At 39.7% G+C, this 27803-nt stretch overlaps 2 protein-coding genes and 1 pseudogene across 2 annotated transcripts in view; 1 reads left to right on the forward strand and 2 right to left on the reverse strand.

Annotated features, from left to right (window-relative positions):
* Window positions 1-10: 10 nt before the first annotated feature.
* Window positions 11-25120, reverse strand: sypl2a (synaptophysin-like 2a). Its single transcript, XM_086117536.1, has 6 exons — window positions 24939-25120; window positions 24643-24717; window positions 9095-9216; window positions 7777-7975; window positions 5265-5435; window positions 11-3946 (listed from the first exon to the last, which is right to left on the reverse strand). The coding sequence occupies exons 1-6, from the start codon at window positions 24951-24953 to the stop codon at window positions 3821-3823; spliced, it is 708 nt and encodes a 235-aa protein (XP_085973662.1). The 5' UTR covers window positions 24954-25120; the 3' UTR covers window positions 11-3820.
* On the reverse strand, window positions 11803-12916 carry LOC147200860 (uncharacterized; annotated as a pseudogene).
* A 756-nt stretch (window positions 25121-25876) lies between the features above and the next one.
* The window catches only part of zc3h11a (zinc finger CCCH-type containing 11A), a 32497-nt gene continuing 30570 nt past the window's right edge, over window positions 25877-27803 (forward strand). Inside the window, exon 1 of the mRNA XM_086117254.1 lies at window positions 25877-27630. The gene's annotated coding sequence lies outside the window, so the exon portion shown is untranslated. The remainder of the gene's footprint in view (window positions 27631-27803) is intronic.

The following is a 27803-nucleotide window of genomic DNA, read 5'->3' on the forward strand; positions in this document are numbered from 1 at the left end:
AAAGAAGCACTGTATTTTATATTTTTAATATTCTACAAAGCATGGGGAACAATGAATTTAAACTCTCTTCAACAGACATGCATAGATATACAAATCTTCATCAGGATTAAACATCACAGCAACATTAGGCCTTCAAGGACTTACGAGAATCGCCTGTTTACTCTGTAACTGTGGAACATACACCATGACATGCATAAACCTTTTTTTGTTTAGGTGATTCAAAATAAACAAGGCAGTTATTTTGTTATGTGATATCTGAGTAATAAACCTTTCCCTTCACTGGACTAACTACTGTTCCTGACTAAACAAATAACTGTGTGAGTGTGTTCTTCCATGGTGATCAGAAGTCACAGGCTACTACACGTGAACACAACTTGGCCTGTGCTAATCCCTGTAAGTGGTTAAGCACAGTCATCTTGTCTCAACCATGCTTGAAACACAGGTGTCAATCAAACAGTGGTGTATAACTCAACTCTTGAATTAACAGTCAGACTCCTCTGGACAAATGTGACATTCAGGGTATTTTCCCCAATGAGGTGGGTTAGGCCCATAGGAGCAGGCCCTGAGCACCAGAGCCAGAGAGGCCCAGATACACCACACCAGACAAGACCCAAGGTGTAGGCTGTGCAAAGAGGCACTTGAGACGATCCAACACATAACTGCAGGGTGTAAGATGCTGGCAGGGAAAGCTTACATGGAACGCCATAACCAGGTGGCTGGCATAGTATACTGAAACATCTGTGCGGACTATGGACTGGAAACCCCAAGGTCAAAATGGGAAACACCTCCAAAGGTGGAGGAGAATGACCGAGCGAAGATCCCGTGGGACTTGCAGATACAGACTGACAAGATGGTGATGGCGAACCAACCAGATATCGTGATCATAGATAAAGGGCAGAGGAAAGCCCTTGTAGTTAATGTAGCGATCCCAAGTGATGGAAACACCAGAAAGAAGAAACATGAGAAACTCGAGAAATACCAAGGGCTCAGAGAGGAGCTGGAGAGAGCCTGGAAGGTAAAGGTGACAGTCATGCCTGTGGTGGTCGGAGCACTCGGGGCAGTGACCCCCAAACTAGATGAGTGGTTGCAACAGATCCCAGGAACAACATCAGACATCTCAGTCCAGAAAAGCGCAGTGCTGGGAACAGCAAGGATACTGCGCAGAACCCTCAAGCTTCCTGGCCTCTGGTAGAGGACCCAAGCTGAATGTGGGACGGACACCACCCGAGGAGTCAGACGAGGATTTTTATATGTATATATGAATGACAGACCCACACGTGAATTTGTTAAATGAACCCTTATTAGTTACAAGGCACCCAAGTGGTAGTTGTGGTGGCAGGGTTCACATACGGTATTAAATGGTAAAATGATTGTTGGAAGCCAGTGTTGAAAACGGCAGGATCACATTCGATAAACATATTATGCCACTTGTTACTCACTCAAGCAAACAGATATGCAGTTGCAAAACATGTTGAATACCAAAGTACAGTAATAAAGATAAGCTGCGCATGGACATCTTTCCCTAATGGGAAGATGGAAATGAAAACAGAAACCAAATTTAAAACATTGCAATGGCAAAGATAATGAGTGGTTTGCATACAAATAAGGTCATTAAAAGTTATGGCAAAAGACAAATCTTAACATTGTTGAACAGATTAAATGTAAAACTGTTCAACTAAAATCTAAATTATTCCACTGCAGTCCTGTAAACATGGAGACAGCAGAGCTTGATCCTGATCCAAGCTGAAAATTGCCATTCCAAGTCCTGATTTAACATTCTTTTTTTCTTATGTTATTAGTTAAACATTATCACCTGAAGGGCAAAGAAGCTCTGTAGTGGACTTTGGCAAAATAGTGTCTGCAATTAACAGTGACATTGACCAAAAAAAAAAAAAAACGGTGAAACAGCAGCACCCATAGCTATCAGTAATTCAGACGTGTCTTTTCAATTCACTAAAACTTGGGGTTGTGGAGCTGGCAGCATGGCTGTCACTCCTTGCTCTGAAAGCCCTGAAGGCAGTTCAGAAACGCAATAAAGCACTGTCAGTAGTTTTAGTAACCAGCCCAGTCTGGTCCTGTTCCTTGATTAAAAAAAAATAAGACACATTTCAACATAATCTAACCTTTAGGATAGAGTATTTTTAACCATTTTGGCAGTAGGCTTTGGAATCTACACAGTATCTTGAGGCAATTTACACAAAGTAGGTTACTTTCTGGAAGTTGTTCCCGAAACACAATATTAGGTTTTATCAGGTGTAATGGGTGTGGTTTTTATTAAGATGTTTCAGATAAGAAAATATGATATATTTCTAGTTTTAGATGCATTCGTGTTGCATAATGTGATTATTACAAATCCAATTTCAACCAAGATGGAACATTGTGTTAAACATTATTAAAAATTTAAAAAACTGAATAAAATGATCAGCAAATCACATTCAATCGATATTTTAATGAATACCGGTACACTACAAAGATCAAACTGATAAACGTTATTGTTTTTAGAAAATACCTGCTTCCCTGGGCTTGAGCTCATCTAAGATGGACTGATGCAAAGTGGAAAAGTGTTCTGTGGTCTGATGAGTCCAAATTTCAAATTAATTTTGGAAATTGTGGATGTCATGTTCTCCGGGCCAAAGAGACAAAGACCTATCTGGACGATTACGGACTCAACGTTCATAAATCAGCATCTGGGACGGTACGGGGCTGTGTTCGTGCCAATGGCATGGGTAACTTGCACATCTGTGAAGGCACCATTAATGCTGGAAGGTACATACAGGTTTTGAAGAAATACATGCTGACATCCAAGCAATGCCTTTCATTAAGGTCCCCGCTTATTTCAGCAATACAATGTCAAATGACATTCTGCACGTGTTACAAAAGTGAGGCCTCTCAGTAAAAGAGTGCAGGTACCTGCCTGTAGTCCAGACCTGTCTCCCATTGGAAATGTGTGGTGCATTGTGAAGGTTAAAATACAACAACGGAGACCCCAGACAGTTAAACAGCTGAAGCTGTACATCAAGCAATAGGAAAGGATTCCCAACAAAGTTGAGTAATTAGTGGCCTCAGTTTCTAAACATTTCTTGAATGTTGTTAAAAGTGATGTAAAACAAGTGATGTAACACAGAGGTAAACAAAGATGACTCTGTCCCAGCTTTTTTAGAGCATGTTACAGCCATAAAATTCTAAATGAATGATTATTTGCTAAAAACAAAGTTTATACATTTAAACATTACATATCTTGTCTTTGTAGGGTATTCAATTAAATATAGGTTGAACATGATTTGTAAATTCTTGTTTTCTGTTTGTATTTATGTTTAATACAACATATCCCAACTTCATTGGAATTAAGATTGTACGATCAATTTAAAAAAATGGGAGTGCTTTAACCCCGTTTTGGTTATTTCTTATTTTTTCACATTTCTTCTACCTTTTGATTGTTACATATTCCTGAAAATGATTCAGGCTGCATGTTCTGTTGTGTCGACGAATGGACAAAACCATCTTTCGTTGATCTCATACCGCAAATTAAGATTTGTTTTTTTTTTACCAACAAAACATTTTTACATTTAAACTTCTCTTATTTTGTTAAAGGAAAATATCAAGGGAAGGCAATCTAGAAGCAAATGGGGCCTGCTGCTGTTTCATAAAAACAAGTTTAGAACCCACATGTTTTATAATTTATGGGTGCAGTGTTTAAAAGCTCTCTTTAAAAAAAATAAACAGCAGTTTGAAGTCAAGTGAGAATAATATGAAAATGAAAATTCAATCGAAACTGGGAGGATTCCCTTTGTTGAGTGGAACTAGTGAGCCAGCCTCTAACTTAAGGCCCAGGGGCCCCTCCTTCCTCCATGGTGGCAGGTGGGCTGGGATCCTTGTGGAACGAAGTCTCCTTGTAAATGAACCAGCAGTTTCCTGCCCAAAGGATCAGATTCAAAAAGCCAAAAATCTGTGAAAAGACAGGAGAATAGATGGGAACTTAGACACCGAACGACAAGTATTCTGTGTTTTATAGATTGCCTGAAAACCAAAATCTACTCCTTTACAGCAGAGCCAGTTCTCCCATCAGGCAAGATAAGCAGCTGCCAAGCGAGCCATAGGGTAAGAACAGTGTTTTTGTGCCGCGGGAAAATATCCCATTTGTATACCTGTGCGGTCTTTCACCCAGAAAGTAATCATGTAGTACCCTTCCATACCACTAGGGAGCAGCAACAGCTAGCCAATTGCCTTGTGTTTCGACGAGAGACAAGCGAATTTGTGACGCATGAATGTAGGACGACGGTGAAACACTAAATATGAAAGATGATAAAATACTGTTTTCTTTGTGTTCATTTGATTCCAATTCAAGCTGTTATAACGTCATTCGTCAATGTTAAAAACGGTTATAGTAACAATATAACACGTTAATTGTTAAAAAAAGGGGGGGGTCACATTTTCAGCTAGTGGTGTGCCGCGAGATTTTTTTCAATGAAACTTCTGCCCTTGGCTCAAAATTATATTTGATATAATTACATATAACTTTATTCAAACAAATTATTACTATTAACTCTTAAGTCAAACAGAAAGAGGAGTAGAGTGACATTAATGTCAAGAAATATGCAAAGAAGAGCAAGGTGAATTAACTTGAAATTATCGTTGAGCCCCAGGCAGAGCGGCAGCGCACTGTTTGTCATCGCACTGAATTAAGTCGAGTGCAATGATTAGTTGCTGTAGATTTAAAAATTTATGATGGTGGTAATTTGAAATGGTACATGGAAAAAAATGATTCCAAGATAAAAAAGAAAAAAAATCATGTAAATGTGATTAAAACATCATTTAATTTTAAACTAAAAAGTTAAAAGAACAACAACAGCCTATTTAGTTCGAGAAAAGTGAACAAAACACTGCCTTTTACACAGCTGTCCAGTATTCAAATCAATGCACAAGAAATGAATGCACCTCAGAAAATGAAGAAAAAAAACATACTGTGGCACAGTTTGAGACTGCAGTTTGACCACAGGATGATGGCACTGCATACAATATAAATCTTGCTTGAATATCAAATGTTCCAAAGGGTATACTGTATATAAAAATACATACATAAATAATAATAAAAAAATGGTTTGTACAATCACTTTTCTACAGCTGTTGGTAGAAATGTGTCTTAATAAAACTCTAAAGCTGGAGTACATGAACATTATATGCCTGTTAAGCTTCCTTAATGAAAGAAGGGGATTCTTTTTTTTCCCCAAAACTTAGGAACGACAAACCTGTCTAACTTGACTCACCACTGAGGCATTTAGGCGTCCCATGGAGGGAAATTCTCCTGCTTGACAATGTGCACAATTCTCCACCAAGTGGTCTGGGTTTGTGGCCCATTTAACGTCAGTCAGACCTTTGCCCCAGGCTGAAGAGGACACAAGCCACAGAAAGGCGAAGGCAGCAGTCACCATCAGATCCTTGTAGAAAGCAAACACAAGCATTGGTTGAATGCTTATCTCACAGTGAAAATTCATGTTTGTCTTTTCTCTTTAAGCTAACGAATTTCATCTGACAATATAGGTGGCATATTTTGATATGACACTCTACTCGTCGCCAAGTTATTTTTTCTCCTTGCTGGATTAAACTAGGCTATCTAAAGGGAGTGGTACCAGTTGGTTTATTATAGGGAGCACTTTACAAAGCCCAGGCATAGCTTTGATTTATCAGCAAACAGGCTTGTTTTTCTGTTCAGAATTTCACTTGAAAAAAATTCAAATTCTTCTCCACAATTATTAATCATCATTTTTTTATATACAAAGCAGTATTTTGAGATGTTTTAAACATTTGTATTTAAAAGGAAATTGCAAGGAAATCCACTGTAGGTGTCATCTCAACAATAGTACAGCATTATGGGAAAGGTGAAAGACACAATATCCATACATCCATCCATTTATCTATCCATCCATTTATCCTTCATCAAGGGTCGCAGGGGGTGCTGGAGCCCATCCCAGCTGTCTCCGGGCAGTAGGCAGAGTATATAAAGTCAAACCTCGGTCTTCGTCCTTAATCCGTTCCAGAAGGCTGTTCGAAAACCGAATTGTTCGAAAACCGAAACCATCTCTTTTTAAAATAAAAATGTTTATTGAACACGTCTGCTCACAATGGAAAGCAACACGTGGAAGCGTCACTTCCTCGTCTACCCAGGAAGCGTCACTTCCTCGTGTAAGGAAGGCGAGAGAAGTCAAATGGTGCATTCAAGTGTGCTCAGTTTGTTCGAGAACCGAAATCCGAGGCATAAAAAACTCGAAATTTTTGGTAAAAACAAAAAACAAAAACGAATTGGTCGAGAACCGAGACGCTCGAAAACCGAGGTTTGACTGTATACCCTGAACTGGTTGCCAGCCAATCACATGGCACACAGAAAAACCACCATTTGCACATACAATCCCACCTAGGGACAATTTGGAGTGCTCAATCAACCTGCCATGCATATTCTTGGAATGTGGAAAGTGAAATTAGTTTCCAAACAAAGCTCCTTCCTATTCAATGGCCCCAAATGAACTAAATTGTGATTTGCTTAGCTCGCTGAGAAAGCAGTGGGAAACTCAAACTGCAGTCAGAAGGTTCAGAATTTCTGCTGTTCCGTTTCCACTGATTGCCATTATCGGTAGTTCATTTGATACATTAAAAAAAAAAAAAGATCACTGTATATCATCACCAGCAAAATATAAACATTACCACTGTACTCTTTATTCAAACGTCACATCTACAATTCAGGAACTAGAGGAGGAAGAAGAAGAAGAATAGAAAGAAGAGAAAGAAGTAGATGAAGAACAACAAGAGCACGAAAAATAAAACAACAAAGGCGATCTCTGTTTTTAAACCATCACAGGAATGATCATCGCAAACAGGTGACAGGGACACACTGGAGAAGGGGGCTACTTAACTGTCGGGGAGGAGTTTAGGTTTTCTTATTCTGCCTTGCTCATGGAAGGGCAGAGTGGTGTTAAGGATGGATGGTCTGTTGCCCACATCCGTTTCTCAGGAATATTAGTGTATGTTTGTATGTAATTTTATTTTTTTGAAAACAACTATTAAATGCTTTTATATTTAGGATACATAATAGGTGTTAGTCAAGCACCAAACTAAAATATTGCTTGTGTTGGGTGGCAATCTCTTGAATACAAATTGGTCAATTACATATATATATATATATATATCTGTATATTTTTTAGCAAATTGATATTTTTGGTCAGTTCCAACATGGGTATGTTCTTAATACAAAGTAATGACCAACATCAAGTGTTGAAAATCATGATGCAATGTTTAGGCTCAACAAACAGGCAGGTTTTTCTTTTTTGTTTCCTTGTTTTTAAGCTGTGAAGTTTGCGTCTGATGCCAGAAATAGTTTTGTTTTTTTTATTCTTGCATGAACGTTATTCAACACAACACGTATTAAATAATATGTGATGATATGCTTTAAAAAGTTCAGTCCATTTACTTTCTTTAGACAGATCTGAAACATCCAATATGGCGGACGCGCTAATGTATCCTAACAACTGTCCTTCCTATTGGAAGCAGTGTCTATTACTGCATCTGTACTGTGTATGGTTGGTATTTAACACCTACAGAAATGACTTAATTCTTTGGCTTCTAACTGGATAACATCACCCAAAAGCGGCCCCCTTTCTTTAGCATGTGCATCGTACCTGTGAAGGTTTTTCATATGGGATTGTCTCTGAATTTTATATATTTATTTTTAAATCATCTCTCTGAACCAATGGATATGAATATTATGAATATCAAAAAAGTACTCACTATGAAGGGACCACGGGTGTTCTGACGGTAGACATGCTGGTAACCCAAGTAGAGAATCAGTGTCGCGGTGCAGTAGAGAAAACCAAACACACCCACACACACAAAGAACTCTGCAGAGGAGGAAAAGTCTCCCTGGAGGAAGGTGTGATTTGAAGGACTGCCTTCACATGAAGGCATCTCATAAGGATATGCTGGCAACCTAAATGAAATAGGAGAAAAGACAAACACTTTACAGTCAGCCCAGTGACTCTGGAGCATGATTCACAATAGTAATCATAAAATAAACATCCTCACCTGGCTTGCTTGTTAGTCCAGGAGAGCAAGAACAGAAATATAATTTAAAATATATTTTAAGTTGCAGGCTCACACAAATTCACTCAAATTGATTGCAGGGCTGATGTGCAACAAAATGGGATACATTTTCTTTCATTAAATAAACAAAGCTAATGCCAAGGATTATCATTAAGAATTCCAATATTGACTTTGGAAGCACTTCAGGAAACGAGATGATGCCAGAAAGTGGCTTTTGAGTTTGGTTGTTGGTTTCTTTCTTTTCAATTGGAATTATATAGCACATGTCACGTCCTTCCTTCCCAACCTTGTTTGATGGGCTAGTAAAACAAAATGATGTTGTGGAAATGTGAATGACATTGATCTGAATCTTATTACAATTTATGATCTCAGCGCACAACTGTCCGAGAAACAAAATGCTGGCACACCCTTCTGGATAAAACTCAGCATTGTCAGCAGCATTTATAAAAGTTAAGCTTTTTAATACTGTGGATTTAGAGATAAAGGAGTAATGACAAACCAAGTGATTTCAATTCCCACCAGGGATGTCAAACTCATTTTCATAGCAGGACAAATTGTAGTTATGGTTTCCTTCAGAGGGCTGTTGGGACCGTGAAGCGTAACCCCAAATGAATGTATGATTGCCTCATATTACATATACACAACACACAGATGAATAACGAGTTTTGAAATCAGAGTCCAGTCAAAACTGTTTGCTCAGATATTACATTGAATTAAAAAAGGGGATAGGTTTAGAAAAAATGCTTGTAATACTTCAACATTTGTTGAAGGGTAAACAATTGGCAATTTTTATATTTTTGCAAGAAACAAAGTAATATACATAATTTGCTTTCGGGGTCAAATAAAATGATGTGGTGGGCCGGATCTCGCCCGCGGGCCTCGAGTTTGATAGCTATGCCCAAAAACCAATGCTGATTCCCAACTCAAACAATACATATGCTTCCTTGCATAGGTACTGTATCAAGTCCCTAAATACATATTACTTTTATTGATTTACATTTTCTACCTGAATGGGTATCCAAACACAGGCTTTACATCGATTGGGTCCGCAGATCCAGGACATTTGACTGTGAAGTGAGATGTCCCAGAGTAACCTCCAGTAGTGGCAAAGGCAAAAATGGTAAAAACCTGACAGGGAAATAGGGAAAGAAGAAAGAGAAATTGTCAGATGCATCTGAGACAGCAGTATTAATTAACAATTAGTGAGTAATCAAGTCTAGCATCACAACTTGGATGGCCAAGCTATTTAGGGGCTTTGCCACGATGGCATTGGCAGCTGCGTCCATTGATTTAATGTATTAAAAAAAATAATAATTTCTTGGGGATTAGTGCAGTACGATAGTGTACACTAAGTCCATATCATTAACTCAACAAAAGCAAAGACACTGAAGACTTTTTAAAGTTGTTTTCCTTCATTTCCAGACAGGGTTCGCCAAGACCTGGACTGCGTACCTAAGCGCAGTGTTATGCAGTTGACTGTACGAGTTTAACCGATTGTCTCATTGTACCCGTATACAGGGTTTTAAATTGACACCCTCCAACCTTCTAAATGTGGAATAAAATACAATTTGGGCGGGTGTTTATAAAAACGTACCAGCCATTTTGGCTGGTAATACATGAGGTATTTGTGAGAGTCAGATAGATAGAGGCTTAAGGATTGGACGTCCAATCTCAAGAATGGGTTGGAATTGGACTAAAATTCAGATTCTCTCGGAATCATTTGCATTTTAAATTTTCAGTTCCTCATTATGTTGCATCATGCACTGACCGGAAGAAGAATTGGTCAGTGAAGAGCTCCTCTGCCCCTATGCACCTGCCCATTGCCTTAGGTCTGCGGACCAGACACAATTGGAGGCACCAAGAACAAAGCGGAGGGTAAGAGCGGATGGAGTCTTTTCCGTTGCTGGTCTCTCCCGCTGAACGTTAGGCAAGCCCCCTCGCTACCCATCTTTAAAAGTCATTTTTATTATTTGGCTTTTCACTCAGCACGAGTTTGACTATTTTTGTGCTTTCTTCTCTCTTTGTTTTTAACTTATTGTTTGTTGTTGTTTGAATCATTTTTGCTCCAGGAAAGTACTTTGTATACAGCGATGGTATTTTTAAAATGCTCTATAAATACAGTTAAGTCGAATAGGATCTCTGCAGATACTAAGGAGCGGCCTTTCCTGATTTCATGCTTCATGCTTCCCACTTGCTCTCTTGGGTGCCACTTGTTCAAATAATTCAATATGTTTCTCTTATTGACTTGTTTTTGTCATCATAGCATGCACAAGAGCTTCTTCCTCCACTTTTCTCTGTAGATAGCGCCAGGGGAGGAACTTCTCTTGTCAAAATAGCTTCATCTTCCGAAGTCATGGCTACCCATCAGCTGCGCATTTAGATGTACATTCCTTCAATTTGTTACGATTACTTTCTGTGTACTGCTTCTTCTTTCATTTATTAGCGGATTCTGTATATGTCAACTTGCAAACAATGTTAGAATGGGGACTCCGATTAGCTAGAATTGCACACATTTCCGCCACGTCCGATGGCATAAATATGCTCATGGCTCGCCGCTGGTCATGTACGATCACGACTCTTGATCACATAATCACCCAGCCCTATTTATATATTGCCCTTTGGAAGGTAATCGATGGAGTAGGTGGCGGGGGATTGACTGACGCTTAGCAAAAATTAAAACTAAAAACAAATCTTGGTCCGTCTCTATGTAGCCCGGGACCAAATGGGCCGCGGACCGGTAGTTGGGGACCACGGTTTTAGAGAATTGAAAGATTATATTTCATGAAAAATGGTAAGGTCATGTGATCCACAAGGTCAAATTATTGTCAAAAGGTCAAGTGACTAAAATATGCACCGATTTTAATGTAAATGATTGCACATTTGGAATCCGTGTTGAATTCCCTTTCCAACAATACCTGTTTTGGGAAGACTGAGCTAGTAGTTCACTGGTCAGGGATCAAAGGAAGGCGGTGATGCCCCTTTTTGCTGGAAATTTCTAAATTCGGCGGACCGGAGCTCCCTGCTCCAATTTACTTAAAATTTTAGATTTTGTCTTCACTCTCATCACTTTCTTCATCACTCTCCACAAGTACACTGCGTTTCATTCAAATCTAAATCTGCTTGGTTAAAATGTTCCCACTTTTTCTGTGTTGCCACTGACTACCTTGAGTGCATTGATTTCTCCAAGGTGTCTTCCTCTCATCCTCCTGCCTGGCAGTTCAAGACTCAGGATCCTTCTCCCAATATATTCACTCTCTCTCCTCTAGACATGTCCAAACCCTCTCAGTCTGGCCTCTCTAACTTTCTCTCCAAAACCTCTGACATGAGTCGTCCCTCTGATGTACTAATTCCTGATCCTATACAACCTGGTCACTTCCAAAGAGAACCTCAACATTTTCATCTCTGCTACCTCCAGTTCTGCCTCCTGTCTTTTCTTCAGTGGCACTGTCTCCAGTCCAAACAGCATGGCTGGTCTCACCGCAGTTTTTTTCCACCTTTCCTTTCATCTTAGCTGAAATTCTTCTATCACACATCACACTTGACACTTTTCTCCAGCCGTTCCAGGCTGCCTGTACACACTTCTTCACCTCTTTTCCACACTCTCCATTGCTCTGGACAGTAGACCCCAAGTACTTAAAATCCTCCATGTTCTTTATCTCTTCTCTCTGGAACCTCACGCTTGTACTTGGGTCCCTCTCATTCACACACATGTACTCAGTCTTGCTGCGACTGACCTTCATTCCTCTCCATTCCATCTGCAAACATCATAGTCCATGGAGATTCCTGTCTAACCTCGTCTGTCAGCCAGTCCGTCACCATAGCGAATAAGAAGAGGCTCAGAGCTGACCCCTGGTGCAGTCCCACTTCCACCATAGATTCCTCAGTCACACCTACAGCACACCACTGTCTTACAGTTATCATACATGTCCTGCAGCGCTCTAGCATACTTCTCTGTCACCCTGGACTTCCTCATACAATACCACATTTAATCTCTGGGCACCCTGTCATACGCTTTCTCCAGATCTACAACGACACAATGCAGCTCCCTCTGACCCTCTATGTATTTCTCTATCAACATCCTTAAAACAAACACTGCATCTGTCATACTCCTTTTTTTTTTGGGCATGAAACCATACTGCTGCTCACAAATGCTCACTTCTGCTCTTAGTCTAGCTTCAACTACTCTTTCCCATAGTTTCATTGTATGGCTCAAAAACGTTATTCCTCTGTAGAAACTCCACTGCCACCTCTCCTAGACACTTCCATACCCCCAGTGGTAAATCATCAGGTCCGAGTGCCTTTCCACTCTTCATCCCCTTCAGTGTCCTCCTCACTTCATCCTTGCTAATCTTTGCTACTTCCTGTTCCGCAACAGTCACATCTTCTTCTCTTTGTTCTGTCATTTTCCTCATTGATCAACTCTTCAAAGTACTATTTGCATCTTCCCATCACACTATTGGCACCTGTCAATACATTTCCATCTCTATCCTTAATCACCCTAACCCTCTGCACGTCCCGACCATCAATGTCTCACTGTCTCGCCAACCTGTATAGATCAGTCTCTCCCTCCTTGCTGTCCAGCCTAGCATACAAGTCACTTCTTATTCCACCACAAAGTCTCCTTATCCACTTTCCTTCCAGATGATACACCAAGTACTTTCTTACCCGTCTCCCTGATCACATTAGCTGTGGTTGTCCAGTCATCCGGAGGCACCCCCTGACCTCCCAGTGCTTGTCTCAACTCTTCCCTTTTCAGTTTCCACCATTTTGTCCTCTGCTCTGCTTTTGCTCTCTTCATCTTCCTCACCACCATAGTCATCCTACACACCACCAACCTTTACTGTCTGGCTACACTCTCACCTACCACTACTTTACACTCCTTTCACGATTTCTGGTGTTAAAAAATGTACTGATAATTGCATTTTCATTAAAAAATGAAAAAAAAAAGTATCAGTCAGAGGCAACAGAAGATGGCTGCCCTCTGCCTTCATCCACGAGAGCTGACAAGCAGTCCACGTTACTTTCCTGCTACACTTCTGTTGCCCAAAGCTGAGGTGTTAGTCATACATTTTTTTACGGCCACAAGATGGCGGCATTACAGTCTTTTCTTTATTTGATCGGTGGACTGGTGTGTTTTTATAATTCATTTGTTTGATTTTATTGTCATTCTGTTACGGCTCCCTATTCTCTACACTTTGAGATTTGTCTCCAACCTCCATTTGTCTCTTTTTAGTATAGCAATGCATGTCAGCAAAATGCCTTTTGTCAGGGAAGGGGATATAAGCTAAGTCTTCAACTATACTGACGGAGCACAGACACTAGCAGGAAGAAAGGCAAGTGATTCATTTCCTCTAACTGTGGGCATGAATTGACTTTGCAAAAAGACTATCCCACACCAGGGCAGGTAGCTTACAAGTCTGCGAGTTATAATCGATGAATATCTTGTGCGTTTCATCATTGTTTTTCTTTTCCCCCCATTCGGCTTATTCACGCCACGGTCACAGTTGAGTTGGTACCAGAGGCGATTGCTCCAAGACTGCAAGGGAAGCTCAGCTTTCCCTAAAATGTCCAAAAATAAGTGATCAAATACATGTGTGTATATACAATTGTATGTACATGTCATTGACTAAATATGCGCTACAACGCGCTCAACTTTTTTTCCGAATCAGCTTCTTATTACTGGTTACAACGCCACTATCTTCTCATTTATTCCAGCAGCTTCACTGCGCTTTAAACGGTGTGGACGCTGAGCGTTTACAGCGCGGATGCTGGGCGTCTCGAGAGTTCAGTGTAGGTTGTACCAATGCATTGAAACGAGACGAGTAATTGGATAAATTCTGGTTTCGTCCCGCCCATCGGACGCTCAGCGTCTTTGGGAGTCTATGGACAGTGGGTGTTTATGGGCTGGCCCGGACGCTGAGCTTTTCTGCATGATGATTGGATGATCTGTCTGAGGCTGAATCTCTTTTTGATTGACAGCGAAAGGAGCCAATCATCAATCTTTTGGGGTAGGCATCATGGGGGCATTTTTCAATTCTCATTGTGTTCAGAGTTGAACTGGAGACTTCTTCTAATCATCTGAGCGACACTCTCTTTGTTGAAAACGACTAGCGACAAATTAATCTTTCATTTCTGGTGGGTTTTATTGTAGTTGTAGGACACTAGTTAAGTCCCTGGAAAAGACGTCTTGTTGACACATTTTATGATGTAGGCCGAAATTGAGCTTCCCCTCCTTGACAGACCAGCATCCGCCACTGGTTGGTACATATCGCAACATACTTCAGGTGACAGGCAGTCAGTCGCAACTCACGGAGGGGGAACTGGACCCCGCTGCCTGCACCAATGTCAGCTGAATGTCATATGCTGTGGTTGTTTATCATTCACTTGTACATGTCAAAACATACTTTTTTTCAATCCAAGGACCAAATTTGAAATATTTGGTCCTTGGGTTGAAAAAAGTATGGGAATCTGTGAAATTGAAGAAAAAATATTGATTACACTGATGTCCTTGTATTGAAATTGCCTGTTAGCATGTGGTGTAAGCGTAAAAACCAAAAAGACTGAAGTCAAAGTCGATGCTTAAAATTGCTTTCTTCAATAATGACCAGCAGATTGAACTCTGTTTTCAAAGTGAATTTGATCAATAAGTGTCCCTTGGTCATTTATATACAAAAACATTGCTACAAATCCGTAATTTATCTACATCCTTTTCAGACGTTGCATGCCTTCAAGTGGCAAAGCACGGATAAAGTCAAACAGCGCAGCATTTGAGCTTCCTCCTCAGTGGATTTTCAGGAATGGGTTTCAACTTTCAAGTATCTCTGGAACTGCAGACGATTTCTCAGCTTTCATCTCAGCCTTGTTTGACCCACCCCACCCAGACTAACAGAACCGCAAATAAACCCGGTCGGCAGGGCAGGGATTCCTTGAGCGAGTCCAGTGTCACATCGCACCCTGCCTTCTGCAGTCAGACTCAAGCATTCCGCACAACCTTTTTTTTTTTTTTTTACCCAATACGTCATGATAGCAAAAATAGCCAACCGTACACTCCTACCCTGTAAAATTGCTTTTGTCTTAGTTAAAAGGCTGTGGCATACAGGCAAACAGTTTTATATTCCTCATTCAAGAATATGAAACATATTCACGTTTTTGTTGGTTTTGCACAACCACTTTAGGGTCTTTTTTTTTTTATCCTGGCAGAGAATAGAAGCGTGTTCAACAATTGATGCTAATTTAACATTTAACAGAAAACAAATTGCAAGCAGTGCAAATGATTGAGCAATAAGATTGAGAGAGTGCATGAACGATGAAGTATAAGTCCAACTCAATCACACATTCAGTGAAGGTTGGAGATAGATAGAAAATGAACAAAACTAACAATACAAGTAGAGCACAATATTTGACTTGTTTCCCAAGTTATTCAATCCAAATAGTAAACCTCATACAAATAGAAAATGACATTGGCAAAATAAATTCGTTTGAAAAAAGTAAATGAAAGTGCTGTTTGTTCATGGGATGCCAGTTTGTGCTTCATTGAAAATGACTGTTGGTTCGATAGTAATCTTGGGGGTGGAGGGGGGCTGCGCTTGATATTTTGAGATTAAAAAAAGGCACCGAATTAACTTGCTTGCACATTGGTGTGAGAGAATACTTGGGCAAACGGCAATGAAGGGTAATATTCGTGTGATTATGACATTACAAGTGCATTAGTGATAGGCTCTGGTACATTTCGACATTGGCGTACACATTCGGATTATATCGTCACCGTGAGGGATGGGCCCAACCGATCCAATTTATCAGTATCAGGTCCGCTGCAGTCATTGGGATTATTTTTAGTCGAACCAGTCCAATCCAATCCATGAGCCCAAACTAGATATTAAAAATCTTCAACTCCACTTTGCACGACATGCCATAGCACAGACAAGCTGTCGCCATAGTTGCCATGTGCCTGTCTTTTCGTCACGTGAGCAGAAGCTGACACAGAGCTGTAGCCATAGCGTTTTCCTTTGTTCATTTGGGGACCAGAATAGTTGTACAGTGAATGCGGTGTTTTCAAGAGGCAAATGACATCCTGTTTTTTTTTTTCAATCAATAACTTTTACAGTGACAAAAAGAAACAGATCGATATAGGATGGTATCGGTTGATCCTCAAGGCTGCAGTATCGGATATGAAAAATTGGTATTGAGCCATCCCTCGCAGAAATGGAACTTCGTTGTAAACCGAGTACTCCCTTTATATAGAACCTATCATCTGTCGCCAAAACAGTAAAAGTCTTATCCTTGGTCTTCTGCTTTTAGAAGGAAATAGCTAGCGGGGTATTGGCGCATCTCAAACTACAAATGCTGGTTAGTGATGTAGTCTGTCATCGCCATGCTATGTCGGGCTATAATTGGGTACTGGGTCAAGTAATTGGGCTGACTGGATAAGGCACTAAAACTATACTTCAAGTTAGGTCGGTAACTGAGATAAAGAATAAAATTAATTAAGAATAGCAAGCCATTGAATTTGAAACAAAATCAAAGTCACAAAACAAAATGTATTTTGTCAAGGTAGGACATTTAAGGAAGAAATTGAGAGCAGTTGCTCTGAACTACAATGGAACCTTAATAACACTCTCCGTTCCATGACAATAGTCTAACTCTGATTTCTTATCAATTTATTCCACAGTCCAAACCCTCACCATCATAAAACCTTGCACAGGCCATGCTTTTGAGTAACGTTTTAACTTTAACTTTAACATTCTATGTTAAAAATAATAAAACATTCAAATTTGGTGATAAATGAAGAGGGGGAACAAATCACAGATCACCGATTCATCTTTTAACATAATGGTCACAGATGTTTAACATCACATAAAATCCACAAAATAAGTGATAATGGCATACTGGGGTGGATAAAAATACTCATCATTCGGGTCACATGATGGATTTCAGCAAGAAAACAAGTGTTTTTCCTTGCATTTATTTTATAAATCACATTTGCCCATGAAAAAAAACAACAACAAAAAACATTTAACTCATGGCTGCATAGCTCAGTGGTAGAGTGGTTGTGTCCCAATCCAGAGGTTTGGCATTCGATCCCCCAATTGTAACTATGTGGAAGTGTCCTTTAGCAAGATACTGATACCAGAGTTGCTTCTGATGCTGTGTCATCAGTAGGTGAATGAGAAAACAGTGTTAGAGCGCTTTGAGTACCCGAGATAGAAAAGCAGGATACAAGTGACAACCCATTTACCAATGATCAGAATATCAAATATGGCCATTTAGATTTTTATGAACACAATTTACAATGCATAAAAAAGATGATACCTTCTTTTAACCATAGTCCGTGAATGAAAAAGACCTCAAAGCGCAATTTAAGGCATATCCACTTCCTTTAAACATAGAGTGGATTACAAATTAGCTTACGTTCATGTAACTGAAAAAGAAGAAACAGAAAGAAAGCAAAGAATACCTGAGCGTTTAATTTTGCATGATTTGCTGTGACTGGTATATTAGTATTGGGTCTCTATCGTCCACTCAGGCACTGCTTAACTCATAAAAAACATTAAAACGTGAAAATATGTTTTGTTTTTTTATTTAAAAAATTTAATAAGGGCTTCACTCAGTCGGTATAAACACAAGTTCAACGAATGCACGCTATCAAATAAGAAGCCTGATGTTCAAATCTAACTTGACCTGTGAAGATGTTTCATCGTGTCCCCGGAATTAAAGGTCCTACTTGTCCACCCAAAAATGACACGACCAGTCTTTTAAAGATTTTCGGTTTTACTTCATCATTGTGACATGGTGTCCTACATTATGTTCAATTTATCATAGATTTCTAGCCAGAGAAGTTAGCATGTGCCAGAAATTTCTTTCAGTCTTTAGCTGATCTTGTAGCTCTTTTCTTAACCTCATTAAACTTTCTGCGCTCTTGCAGTCATCTTTACAAGACAATCAGTCATAAGGAGGAGGAATGGTGCGATATATTTATGGGAAGAGTATTTTGTGGAACCTGTGAAGGTAAGAGCCACATGATAGAAGTCAGACATATATGGCCTCTCCGAAAATCTTTTTTACTCTTGAAAGTGAATTTACTCCATTACGCCCATAATGAGTGTGCACATTCCAAAGTAATTCGTTTTAAATTTGTTTCATAAACAAGTTAGGATCTATAAATGTGAAAAATTGGGTGCTAAAGCTAGCATCAAACTGTACCATATTAGCTGTGGTATAGATAATTCAACATGGTAGCCATGGGGTAAATTGAGCAATATGGGCAGGGCAAGTTGAGCTCCTCCTTCAAACTACCGTATCTAAATGATTTGTGTACCCGGTATTTTGGTTGCATAGAAACTAGGAGGGCGGCCCAGTGGTCAACTGGTTAGCACGTCGGCCTCACAGTGCTGAGATGCAGGGTTAGATTCTGGCTCCGGCCTTCCTGTGTGGAGTTGGCATGTTCTCCCCGTGCCTGTCTGGGTTTTCTCCGGGTAATTCAGTTTCCTCCCACATTCCAAAAACATGCATGGCAGGTTAATGGAACACTCTAAATTGTCCCTCGCTGTGAGTGTGAGCCCAGATGGTCGTTTGTCTATATGTGCCCTGTGCTTGGCTGGCAACCAGGTCAGGGTGTCCCCCACCTGCTGCCCAAAGAAAGCTGGGATGGGCTACAGCACGCCTGCGACCCTTGTGAGGATAAGCAGATTTGGAAATGGATGGATGGATGCATGCGTAAAAAGTAGGACTGTGTATCACTCAAAAAAGAAAAAAATCAGGTGCAATACGATTCAAAGATGGTACATTTACAAATGCAACAGTTTCATTCAGTTAAATTAAGCGGTTCAATCCAATATGGTACGGCTCACTTCAAGACGCTATGATGCAATGACTATTTTTATTGTTGTTGAAAGAAGACAATCATTTTACAATGTGAACTAACTTGCCAGTACAGTAAATAGAAGACTTTTGAAAGACGAAATAAGTGTATTTGGAGCTTTTGTCATGTCTGTGTCAGGTGTGTGCATATCTCGACAAAAAGACAATTTGATATGCCCCTCAATAAACGCGGTGTGATACAATTCAAGGATGGTATAATTATAGTGGAATGATTAGATTTTGTTTGGTTAAATCAAAACTGATTTTCTGACTCAAATTGGTTTTCATTACACCCCAAACTGCAACATAATAAATGAAAGCTCCAATAGAGTGTACAGTAATCCCTTGTTTATCGCTGTTAATGGGGACCAAAACCACCCGCGATAAAGGAAAATCCGCGAAGTAGCAACCAATTAACATATACATTTTTTAAAAAAATTGCTCCACGTGGGCCTTTGCGCTTGAGCAGAGCTAACGAACACACACACAGGTTAGCTACAATCCTACTGCGTGCAGCAGACGTGTTTATGATTTGTCAATTAAGGATGATTAGACAATTAAGGATGGAAGATACCTGCTTTTGTTCTTATAAGCCTTCTCTCTCTCACACACACACACACACACAGTCGCATGCACACACTAGCAGCATCGTAAAAAACACTTAGACACTGATTAAAGATCAAAGAGTAACCCACCGTGATAAAACAGAAAGAAGATGCACAGCCAACAACATGGCTTTACATCTTCTCAGCCCCACCCTCACCCCACATGTACTGTATATGTTGCTCTATGTGACTCACTGTTGTTTTGCTGACTTTCCCTGCTTCTCGCGGACCGTTTGCGGACTTCCAAAAAATAAAATAAAATAATTTTTTTAAAAAAATTATGAACGTTTGAAAAAATCCGCGATGCACCGAAGCCGCGATAAACGAACCGCAAAATAGCGATGGATTACTGTACATCAAAATGCAATGCCACAGTGCATGACCAGCAGCATAAACAAAACCTTTTAATATAACGTGTCACTGAAATGTTTCCAATCTTCTTAGGGACCCCAAGAAAAATCTCTTTTTAAAATGTTTTTTTTTTCATGTTCTACGTCCCACACTGAAATAAAAATGAGTATTGTTATCGCATTGTGTTGAATAAATAACTCCTTCCATATTTGAAGAAATGAGGCATTTCATTCAGTACAGACATGTAAAACTATGATATAACTTTCATGTCCATGAAGGGAGGGCAATGAGGGAGAGGTGGACGGAGTGGGAAAAGTAGAGGCTGGCTCTCGGAGGGGTCGAGCTGGGTGAATTCGGGAGGGACAAAAGAGAGATGGCTTAAATTACCCCGGTCTTATGCACAACGCATACCCAATGCATGGGTTAAGTCATGCCACAAGGTCATAAAACTACAAAACCGATGTGTTTTTAACGGGGCAGGGCAGCTTTAACCAACATGATTCATCACGTTGATTGGACTATTAGTTGGCTCACTCCTGACTATATTAGCTCTTGAAGGAGTCATTTACCTATGGGATGATTTAATTTTTAATCATCTACTGTGAATGTTTAGTTTGTGTCCACTCAAAAAATAATTCTTTGTGTGGTACTAATTTAAGACTGTTTATCATTTGTTGTGACAAAGAACAACCAATCATACTCTGTGATCTATTTATGCAGAAATGGAGGTTCAGAATTTCCCATAACATTAGGGTACCGTATTTTCCGCACTATAGGGTGCACCAAAAAGTCTTCCATGTTCTTAAAAGCTCACCGAGCGTCTTAAAATCCGGTGCGTCTTTTGTATGGTCATTATGGTAATACGTCGACTCCAAGATGGCTCCTTCCTGGAGACATGCTTCCAATGTTATAACTTGCTGTTGGTTCAGTGAACTGTGTCGCTGCTTTATTAAATAAGTTTGTGTTGCAGCTCCGAAAAAAGGTGAGCTGTGGTGTTAATTTTTTAAAACAGTCTCAACAAATAGTTACGTCTTTGTCTGTCTCCGTGCCTTCTTCCGTTCGACTCGAGGGGCGTTCAAGATCAACTCCGAAAAACGTAAACTAACGATTACTTCAATGAAACTACAAAAATTGAAAATAATACATCAAAACTGAAAAGCAAGCGAGGATATCACAAAATAAATTCTATAGCCCCCCCTACAGAATTTATATTGTGATTTCATCATTTGTGAATACACAACAAAGGAATATATAACTACGACTGACATCTTGCTGTGTTATTTTGACTTCAAGATGGCGCCGCAAGAGTGGCTGCCTTTCCAGCAGCTCCTATTTATTTTGTTCTTCTACTTCTTCCTGTCATAACATTGCTACTGTGAAGTGGGAATTTCTCCATTGTGAGACAATTAAAAGGTTTTCTTATCTTATCATATCGGATCGTACTGCTGGGAGCTACGATAAAAGACATGCCAATGCGTTTTTCGGAGGTGGTCATGAACGCCTCTCGAGTTGACCGGAAGAAAAGAAGGGAAGGAGACGGACAAAGACGCACCTGTATTTGTTGAAAAAAGGAGAGCTGTGGTTGTGGTTTTATTATTTTTTTAAACGCAGACTTTATTAATGGTTTTCACAGTCTCAGCAAATACAGGTACTGTACGTCTTTGTTCGTCTCCGTGCCTTCTTCCGTTCCACTCGAGAGGCGTTCATGGCCACCTTCAAAAAACGTAAATAAATTCTTACTTCAATGAAACCACGAAGAAAATCAAGCGAGGAAATCACAAAATAAATTCTGTAGGGGGGATACAGAAATTTTGTGATTTCCTCGCTTGATTTTCTGTTTTAATGCATTATTTTCAAATTTTCGTAGTTTCGTTTAAGTACAGTAATAGTTAATTTACATTTTTCAGAGGTGGTCATGAATGCCTCTCAAGTTGAATGGAAGGAGCGTAGCACCATCTAGTGGACGCATTGTAGATTGCGCCTTTTAATGCGAAGCGTCTAATGTACGAAATAAATTGACAAAATAGCCATTCATTGAAGGTGCGCCTCATAATCCAGTGTGTCTTTTAGTGTGGAAAATACGGTACATTTTTTGGGCACCTGTTCATTCATCGATTTTCTCAGTGATCTTTTTTATGGGTTATTCCTGTATAATGTGATGCCCTTGCATGTAGGAAAGAAGAGCCATTGTTGCCAGCCTACTTTTTTTTAGCCATTTACTGAACTAAGAGCAACAAAACACAATCACATAACCACACCCGCGCTGAGTTTCTGTCGGCCGCAGCTCACGGCAAGACACTCACAAGCAGACCCGCTGGCATCATGTGCCACACCACTAGGCCTCGGCTCAAAAGGGCACAGCAATAGTACATAGAGACCACTAGAATACTGTACATCCATCCATTTTCCAATTCGCTTCTCCTCACGAGGCTTGCAGGTGTGCTGGAGCCAATCCCAGTTGACTTCAGGCAATAGGCTCTGTATACCCTGAACTGGTTGCCAGCCAATCGCAGGGCACACAGAGACAAACAATCATTCACACTCACACCTAGGGATAATTTAGAGCTGTCTCTCTTGTCATGCCATGCATGTTCTTGGAATGAGGGAGGAAACCGAAATACCCGGAGAAAACCCACACAGGCGCGGGGAGAACATGCAAACTTCACAAAGGAAGACCGGAGCCGGACTCAAACCCTGCACCTCTGCACTGTGAGGCTGATGTGCTAAAAGGTCTATCACCGTGCCACCCACCACTACAATAGAATATTATTGTATATAAATACTATTTTATATACGTGTCATACAACGTTTTGGGAGTGTTCAAAAACATTTACAACAATACATTAATATAATTATATATATATACAGTATATGTATATGTATTTGCAACAGTATTCCACCCTATTAGTAAGCCTTTATGAATATGGTCATACATACAGCTCTCAATTAGATTTTTTTCCCGAATCTGTCATGTATCAGATTTTTGTCAAGCGAATCTGAACAGTACAATTCATCTTTATTCTCAAATCCGACTCAGGCAACGCCTGTAAATGGATATAAATCGGATATATATCCGATGCAACTGCAGTCTAAATGCACTACCTTGATGTCATTAAAAGGAAAAAAATGGCGGATGAAGGAGCATAAAACAGTTGTGAAAACCAGATACCTTTGAACTGTGTCGATGGGGGGACTGGTCAATTGAAGCACAAAATCCTTGAAATTGCCACATATGGGTCAGAACAGAGACAGGCATGCTGGACCATAATTACTTCTGTAAACCTTGCGCCACATGATTTGTTTTCTGGGAATGTGTGTCACTCGACATTGTGTTTTGTGTTATACCGGTACATTCATACCTCGGTTTTCGACCATAATCTGTTCCAGAAGGGTGTTCGAAAACCGATTTGTTCGAAAACCGAAACCATGCTTTTAAAAAAAAAAAATCTTTATTGAACACGTCTGCTCACAATGGAACGCTACACGAGGAAGCGTCACTTCCTTGTCTACCCGAGGAAGCGTCACTTCCTCGTATAACGAAGGCGAGAGGAGTCAAATGGAGCATTCAAGTGCGCTCAGTTTGTTCGAGAACCCATTTTCGGTCGTCATCCGAGGCATAAAAAACTCGAAATTTTTGGTCGAAAACCGATTTGGTCGAGAACAGAGACGTTCGAAAACCGAGGTTTGACTGTACTAGTGTCACTTCACCGACATATTCCAAACATTTTAGAAGACACATTTATTTTTGTAATTTGAATGACCACATAAAAGTATCAAATTTAACAAAAAAACATTTAAAAAATTTAAAAAACTGGAACTGCGCATCATTCCCCACAGTGAGAATTTAGCCTGTGTATGGACTCAAATGGATTTGTATACAGTTAGTGTTGTTAAAAGTTACTGGTCATAATGTATTTAATTATGAAGAGAAAACATGGGCTCCGTTTGTGCTAAGTGCTTTGCAAGTTCTGGTTGCTTCTCTACACCCTTCTTGCAGTTCTACAGTACACTGTTGCAAAGACATGGGCACACTGCATCAGAAACATTATACGTTTCCATTATTAGCAGTCAAATGGATAGGGCATTCTTCAAATGATTTCCTTTTTTACTACAGAATGCTATCGGATTACTCAGTACGCTCAATATCGTTTGTAGATATTCAGTTTGTCTCGCCAAATTTGTCAGAGCTCCTGGTAAGGACATGCAGCTGTTTTTTTTTTCTTAGTGCAAATCTGATTCAAATTTCGGATTCAGTTTCGACTGTGGTGAAAATTTTGACTCTGTTGCCATGGGAAACTATTTACAAATAAAAAATAAACACTCATAAATTCATAATCTTGATCCGACCACGATGAAACAGTATTTGGAGCTCACAAACGGCATTAGGGTGGACTAAAAAAAGCAATTCTATTCACTTCATAATCAAAATAGTATGTATCAGCCCTCTGATGAGAGTACAACGCAGCCCGGTTAGCTGTTTGGCAGCAAAATGCAGTTGATACAGGTTCGTGTGCGTGTGTGTATGTAACAATGGTACACACAGGACGTTTTGTCATCAGAGACATTGTTACCAAAGACAATTAAGACTTCTCATTGAACTGAAAGCTATGGCGTAAAAATCATGCACGTCAATGTTGAAAAATGAATATTGTGGAAATAGCAACCCGCGAAGTTTGTTTCAAAGTCTTTTCACATCCACCACACTCAAGAAATCTAAAACAATTAGGTTACGTTTACGTACCCATTCTAGCACACGAATAAATCCAAGTGGTTCTTTCAATGGTCCCAGGTCCAGAGAAAATCCGGACACCGTAGTCTGTGGACATTTGACAAATTAGTAATATGACGAACAAACAAGCAAATTTGCTTACATTACCTATCGGGGGAAATGGCTCTTACAGTGAAATAACAACACTTACCTGCCTGCACCTGCGTGTCACTTTGAAGCTAACTGGCCTGGCCTTGTTAGCCAAAATCTTTTAGCAACATGCTACCTTTTGACAGATGACAACCTGTGGTAACAGGAAAATCACCTACCTGAACAGAGTCCATCGAGACTTGAAACAGGTAGAAAGTTTGAAAGAGTATCCTCCACTTGTCAAATCGATAGAACTGATTAAAAAATGTTGCCAAGTTTGAATTAAAACAATTGCATTCAACGAAAACTATGACACTACAGCGAAACGGGCATACGGGTGCCAGCTGATATATGGGAAACTGAAGCCGTTGACAGTTACCGCACTACGGGAATATACGTATATCCGGTATATGCCTTTCAGAATAAAATAATATGTCAACGATTTTACGCCATTGAATGGCTTTACGCCACGGATTTATATATGAATAGTAGACGAACTATGACGCTTACTCGCCATCTGGCGGAGTGAAAGCCACCGGCGGCCATCTTACGGTGCCACACATAAAGTCCCCTTAACTTGAATGCATTCAAGTTCAAGTTCACTTCATTGTCAAATGTGTTGTATGTGCAGCACAGATGAAATTTCTTTCCTCTCAACCACAACAGACCCGCAGGTGCCCACGCTACCATCAACAGAACAATTAACATAAAATGACAATATAACACAACACGACACAGACAGCCGTGCAATCTTAACCAGTTTTCTGCATACACTTGTTTGAAGCAGTTATAGATGAAAGAGGAGAAAATCAAAGTGTCCTTTCACCAGTGGATCAAAGACGTCATGTTGAAAATGTGCACACGTCTGCTACAAGGCAAGCTAAGTTTGAAAGCAAACAAGAAGCTGTTGCGTCCATTGACGAAAAAGAGACGGGCTCACATCTACTGTCCCATTGATTGACCGAGAAGCACTAAATGGACGTTTTGACAAAGCGGTACTTTTATGTTGTGTGACTGTATTTTAAATAATACATTGTAGCATCCAGCAAAGAAGCTTCCGTTTAAAAAATCTTTGAATAAAGTTAAAGGCAAAAAAAAAAAAAAGGTCAGCCGCCATTTTGCTTGTGGCCGAACGCGGCAGCTAAGGATTGTACGACAGTACTTCAATCTCAAACCGTTTTTCAAATCAAGAAACTGGTAATTCTCGTGATTTCTATGATTCAAAATTGATAGCTGCATCTGTTTTATGACATATAGCTGGTGTTGGGTGGTTTATTTTTTAAATATCTACATTGAATGTAAGGGTCGATAGAAATGTGTGAGTAGGCCTCTGTTTCCTAGCGCAAACAAACCAATATTGTGCAACGCTAAAGTTGAAAGAACTTTACATTTTCATAATTAAGTTATTGATATTGTGTCTAATTAGCAACAATTGATTAAACATTTTGATTATATAAAATTAGTCTTCAGCTAACATTCGACAAATAACAGCGACTTTTCATCAACGCTCGGTTTCGTCGTTTTCACGCGAGTTACATATATTTTTTATTTTTATTTTTTACAACATACACATCGTGGCCGTTAAAGTCGCCATCTGGATTTAACCAAACAATTAGGTAAGAATCTTCCTTTAGTTAAACGTTCCCGGTTTCTAGTGTGTTTCAAGAGATTCTCCGTTTCTAAACTGCATTGTGGGAGACTCATAGTCCTGGGATATACTGTAGGTTACGATATTTCAGAAATGTCAAATTATGAGTCTGCGTCAAAAAGGGGGGCCAAGAAGATTGGTGAAATAACATAAATTTATTTAGTAATGGATAAGTAAAACCTGGACATTGGTGGTGGTAAGTGATCATCATGAATCGTGGATTGAGAAGATTTTGTAACTTGACTAGCAATTGTACAGTATATGACGCATTTTATCAAAGGGCTTTCTGGAGCGAAAATTGAAAGAGACTTGTGCATGCCAATTGATGCCTGATTTGGAATGTTTTCTGATGTTATTTAAAGTGGAACTAAACCAGACAAAAAAGTGTTCATGTCAACTACATTTCAGAGGGTAAACATGGATTGGATTGGATACAACTTTATTTTCAAATGTGCATCTGTGCTGTATGTTAAACATACAGCACAGAAATTTCTTCCCTCTCAATATGAATGGGATTAGTTACCTGAAATATATGAATGTTATGATTTGATAATACAATAAGTGAAGTGTTGGGATAGACAAAACAAGTATTTATTTATTGATGTTATACCCTATAGTCAGAATTCGCAAACGTGTGCAATAATAACCCCTTCAGTCCTGTGGGGAGTGTTTTTGATTGATTTTTTTTAGGTTTAAATCCATCCTTTGGTCCTTTGCCGTGATCCTTGGAAATGGAAAACATACCTTCCTTTGAGAATACTTGGGCAGAAGACTTTTTTCCCCCCTTTCAACATTGGTAGATAATACCTGGCTGTTTCCCCTTCTTTGATCATGCAAATGTGTCCAAGTGTGCAATATTTCATCCAGCCCAAGAAGAGTTGTTTTCGCCATCCTCCAGGCTGCACCTGTGCCCTTTTTGCAACATGAGATTAAGCATTTTTATATCTTTCCCCCCACTAAGATGCAGTTTTTTTATTGTTCATGTTCCACAAATTCTTTAAAAAAAACAAAATCTTTAAAAAAACAAAAAAAATCACGAAAAGGACTTGAATCCACCATCAGTGTAGTTAAGCAATCCACCAGCGATAAGTGCCCTGGGCGATCCACACCCCCATTTCACTCTTATCTCATGGATCAAGTGTTCCTCCAGGACTTCATACTGAAACAAGGACACACCATCATCAACCTGCAAAAGAGGAAGAGGCTGCCTGTGCCCACCTCAGGTAATTTGCACCAGATAAATGCAAGGCAAACAAAAATATTGTTTTCATTGAGTATATTATGTGGTCAACCTTTTCCTGTTTAGTAATAGGAATGTAACGATAACAGTGATATCGCAATATTAATTTTGTCACAATATTGTTGTCGTCGTCATCATGTTACGATATTAAAAGCA

Source organism: Hippocampus guttulatus, chromosome 8 (genome assembly GCF_054856545.1).
Source record: "Hippocampus guttulatus isolate MCC_2025c chromosome 8, RoL_Hgut_1.0, whole genome shotgun sequence".
NCBI classification, from domain to species: domain Eukaryota; kingdom Metazoa; phylum Chordata; class Actinopteri; order Syngnathiformes; family Syngnathidae; genus Hippocampus; species Hippocampus guttulatus.

Excerpts from the sequence above, each read along its gene's own strand:
- sypl2a (XM_086117536.1), bottom strand. Across the intron at positions 5,436-7,776 it reads ACACCCGTGGTCCCTTCATA|GATCTGATGGTGACTGCTGC; the intron begins GTGAGTACTTTT and ends GCTTTCTACAAG. Across the intron at positions 3,947-5,264 it reads GACGCCTAAATGCCTCAGTG|ATTTTTGGCTTTTTGAATCT; the intron begins GTGAGTCAAGTT and ends GTCTTTTCACAG.